We start from the raw sequence: 3,954 nt of genomic DNA on the forward strand, positions 1-3,954 counted from the left end.
TTTCAACGACTTCACCTTTATGCCTTCCCTACCCCTTTAAATGCGCGTATTACAGATTCCTTTCCCTGTAGGTCCCAATCTCACCTTCCAGGACACCGTTTTGGTATTTTCAGACTTATTCTGCTGCAGTGTTGTATCAACTTTAAGCCCCTTACCATTTTCCTCCTTCTGTATGTCTTGCAGCTTTACTAGGTCTGTCTTTGCATGCCACAAAGCCTAGTGATGGGAGTGTGAAAGCCTGTGGCTGGAATTTCACGATTTTCATTACTCCCAATTACATTGAACTTTGCACAATTTCTATGTTAAAGTAATGATCAGAGTGTGGCTTTTGTGTAGATTTACATTTTCCTTCTGATTGGTCAGTATCCTTTTGGGAGGAAATATATTGGGAACAAGACAGCTCCATAGTCAACATCACATTCTGCTAACTTACCTGTGATTTCTAGGGGCATTTTATAGTGGGTGTGTGTGCACACACACACATACTTAAACACACAAGCCTATTTGTATTCTATCCTTGTAGTAGAGGTCACTAGAGGTCACCATATATTTATTCAATAAATATTTTTTCTGTAACTGACATTGGAGGCTCTGGATGTCCTCTTAGGATTTCTAAATATTGTTTACCCTGAAGCAGGTTCCAGATGGACCAGAAGCCCACAAGCACTCTGCTAGAGCTTGCTGCAAAGAGTCTGCTGAGTAATGAGCAGGCTGCTATCCATGCCCTGGATGAGCTCCCAAGAGCCCTCTTTGTTCCACTGTTCATTTCTGCCTTCGTGGGCAGGCATAAGGAGATACTAAAGGCAATGGTGAGGGTTTGGCCCTTTCGCTGTCTCCATATCGGTACACTGAGTTTACAAGGGTCAGACTGTGACATCTTGGAAGCCATGATTGATGGTCTGCAGCTCCACTCTGCCCAGAACTCTTCTTCCTGGTAAGACTATATCCAGTACCTATAGAGTAAGTCAGCAGGAGAGTGTGCCAGAGCCTGGGACAAGGGATTACATAGCAGTCTTCCAGAAGTAGCCAGTAGTGACTTATGAGGATCTCTTTGGGGCTACTGGTCCAACACTTGGGGTCACCTTAACTACTCTAACATCTCACAGACTTGATTACAGAATAGAGGTGACTGAGGATACTATGGGTGGAATTACCTTCTGAGTGTAATTACAAAGAAGAAGGACATGGGCATTGATATGGGAACAGACCAGAGGTGAAAAAAGTAGGGGGAAAAGAACAAAAGGTACTGAATTCTTAGGAAAGGAATTCTTGGTGAATGACATATGCTGTGAAAAACCAGGGATAAAGGGTTCCTTCTTCTTAACACTGTTCTTGGGAGATTACATTACAATCGGCTACCTCTCATGTGTTCTGTCTCCTCTCCTTACAGGCCCCCAAAACTGAGGCTCTTAGATTTAAGGCAGGACCTGGACTGTAAGATAATATGCTCTGAGATCAGAACCACATTCCCTTCCTGCTTTCGGTCTTGTGCTTACTCTCAGAACTCTACTCTTAGAACAGAAGAAGCCCAGCACAGTGTCAGGTGCCACGGATTTGATAATTCAGAGTCAGAGCCTCACTCAGCCTCAGAAACTGTGGAATTACTGGTGGACCTCTCCTTCGATGGAACCTTGAGAACACAGCAATTTGTTTCCTTTCTTCAGAGTAAACTCAGGCAGAGCTTTGGGTCTTTGCACCTCTGCTGCAGAGATTTGGAAATTGTTGACATGTCTTCCCACAGAAGTATGCTGCAGTTTCTGGATCCACGATGCATTGATCACCTGCAGGTGGATCAGGCTCATTTGAGGGATGTCAACACTCTTCTGGCTCAGACGGCCCACCTGTACAGCCTTCGTCTGTCTAACATCCGCTTTAGATGCTTTCTGGGGATACACTTCCAAACTTTCCTCCACTGTTTTGGGAAGCTGGACAGCCTCCAAGAGCTCGACTTGTCTACCCAGTACCTCAGAGATCAATTGCACAGACTTCTCAGGTGAGTGGGTGGGAGGAACCGGGGTTCCCTGCACACCCCATGAGTAAGAGAAGAGAAGCGATCATGCTTAGATATTCCTAAGCTCCTTGTAAAGTATTTCTCCTTCCACCTCAGCATGGGAACTGCTGGGAATTAGCATTTGGCCAGGCTAGAGAGAGGTACTTCATGGTGAGGAGAAAGACAAGTTTAGAAAAGCAAGCAAGCTGTGCTCATTCGTGCATTCATTCATTCAGCCAACCGTGTGTAGACTCTATGATGAATCTGTAAGTATATTAGTAAAAGTCTCAGTCGTAGTGGTGTCTACAGCTCTCTAGTGAGCAAGAGGAGGCGTTCATATGGAAAAAAGTCTTATGCTGTAACACTGATGCACATCCCCCTGGACTGGCCACAGTAGTTAACACTGCCAGATCCTCTTGCTCCTGTGTTTTCCCCAAGGCTTAGACACAGAATGGAGAAGCTGTCATCTGGGAACCAGTTAAAGGGAGCCTTCAGTTGGCTGCTTTCCTAGACCTGTCCTCGCCATATAAGTGACCAGGAGTGGCCATTGATGTTGTATATACTACGTGCATATAATTTTTTTTCACTTAATCTGTGGCACACTCTGTAATGATAATTACTGGTGTGCACATTTTAAAGATTAAGAACATGTGTCTTAGAGTGGGAAAGTTACTTTGTCATGGTCACAAATATATTTAGTCTGATTCCAAACCACACTTGACTAAGGACTTGCAAAATAGGTACAGAAGTGACCACGGGGGAGGGGCTGGGGTGGGACTAAACCAAACCAAACAGAATAAGATATGTCCAGATTAGTTTATTCTAGACCTTAGGTATGTATTATTTACGGCTCACTGCCCTGGTCCAACACTCATTCTTCTGAAATAACCTTTCTTTTTTCTCTCTGCAGAGTGCTGCCACCTCAGCTGAAGACACTGAATCTGTCTTTCTGTGGCCTGTCTATCGAAGATGTCACTGTCCTTTCTCAGAGCTCTCAGGCCACCCACCTAAGGCAGTTGGATCTCAGTCACAACCAGATATTCTCAGAGGCTCATGAGCCCTTCCAGACTCTGCTGGAGAGGGCCTCAGGTACCCTGCAGCATCTGGAAATAAATAATTGCCTATTAACTGATTCTACTCTCTCTGCTCTCCTGACAGCTCTGAGCCACTGTTCGCGCCTCCGTGTCCTTAGCTTTGCCTTCAACCGCATTACAATGCCTGTGCTCACAAACCTTCTGCAGCACCTAACGTCCTTGATTGAGCTGAAGCATGTGATTTATCCCATGCCTGTCCATTGCTACAGACAATGGGATGTTCCTGGCAGTTTGAACCGACGGCAGTTGGCTGAAGTGCAGGACCGATTGAAGGCAATGCTGCAGGCAGTACAGCGGGACGACATGATTTGGACTACCCATTCTGCGTGATTCCTGTAGTACAAGGAGTCGTGTCAGCACTGATGTGTGGCCACAAAAGCGCTCAGTGTTTTTCTTGAAGCCCTACTTTGTAGAGACACATGTAAAATTGTACTGTTTGGGAAAAGGAGGCTCAGGGAGATTGGCTGTGTCCTTGACCTCTGTGAAAGAGAAACCCTAAGAAGGGAGGAGAGGAATTTGGAAGCTCCTGTGGATCTGTTGCCCATTGCCCTCTACATCCTCTTCTGCTTAATAAGTACAGTGTTGGTTACGTGATGGAAGCTATCCCAGTCATGTTCCATCACTTCCCTGTGCACATGGGTGGGTCCATTTATCGTCTTATAGGCCCTTGGCACGAGTCCCAGGAACTGAAACTCTCCCTGGCTGTGGTAGTTGTTGAAGCCAATAAGTTCACCCTCGAGGGCCCTGAATACTTCTTGTATGTATGATAGCTTTAGGTTGCTTATTAGAAACCCTATGCAAGGGAAAGGAAATAAACAAACTACTCCCACTGCCTGCTGGTGTCTTCATGCTGCTAGCTTCCTCTGCAAG

At 45.6% G+C, this 3,954-nt stretch overlaps 1 protein-coding gene across 1 annotated transcript; it reads left to right on the forward strand.

The window, feature by feature from the left end:
- Nucleotides 1-644: 644 nt before the first annotated feature.
- Nucleotides 645-3,643, forward strand: LOC118909153 (melanoma antigen preferentially expressed in tumors-like). Its single transcript, XM_036879359.2, has 3 exons — nucleotides 645-934; nucleotides 1,391-1,993; nucleotides 2,901-3,643. Exons 1-3 carry the CDS (start codon nucleotides 645-647, stop codon nucleotides 3,412-3,414), a joined length of 1,407 nt encoding a protein of 468 aa, XP_036735254.1. The 3' UTR covers nucleotides 3,415-3,643.
- Nucleotides 3,644-3,954: the final 311 nt, after the last annotated feature.

The sequence above is a fragment of the Manis pentadactyla genome, chromosome X, assembly GCF_030020395.1.
Source record: "Manis pentadactyla isolate mManPen7 chromosome X, mManPen7.hap1, whole genome shotgun sequence".
NCBI classification, from domain to species: domain Eukaryota; kingdom Metazoa; phylum Chordata; class Mammalia; order Pholidota; family Manidae; genus Manis; species Manis pentadactyla.

Bases quoted from the DNA above. Each gene is read 5' to 3' on its own strand.
- LOC118909153 (XM_036879359.2), top strand. From the start codon at position 645: ATGGACCAGAAGCCCACAAGCACTCTGCTAGAGCTTGCTGCAAAGAGT. The intron at 935-1,390 runs GTAAGACTATAT...CTCTCCTTACAG, and splicing joins GCCCAGAACTCTTCTTCCTG to GCCCCCAAAACTGAGGCTCT. The intron at 1,994-2,900 runs GTGAGTGGGTGG...TTCTCTCTGCAG, and splicing joins CAATTGCACAGACTTCTCAG to AGTGCTGCCACCTCAGCTGA.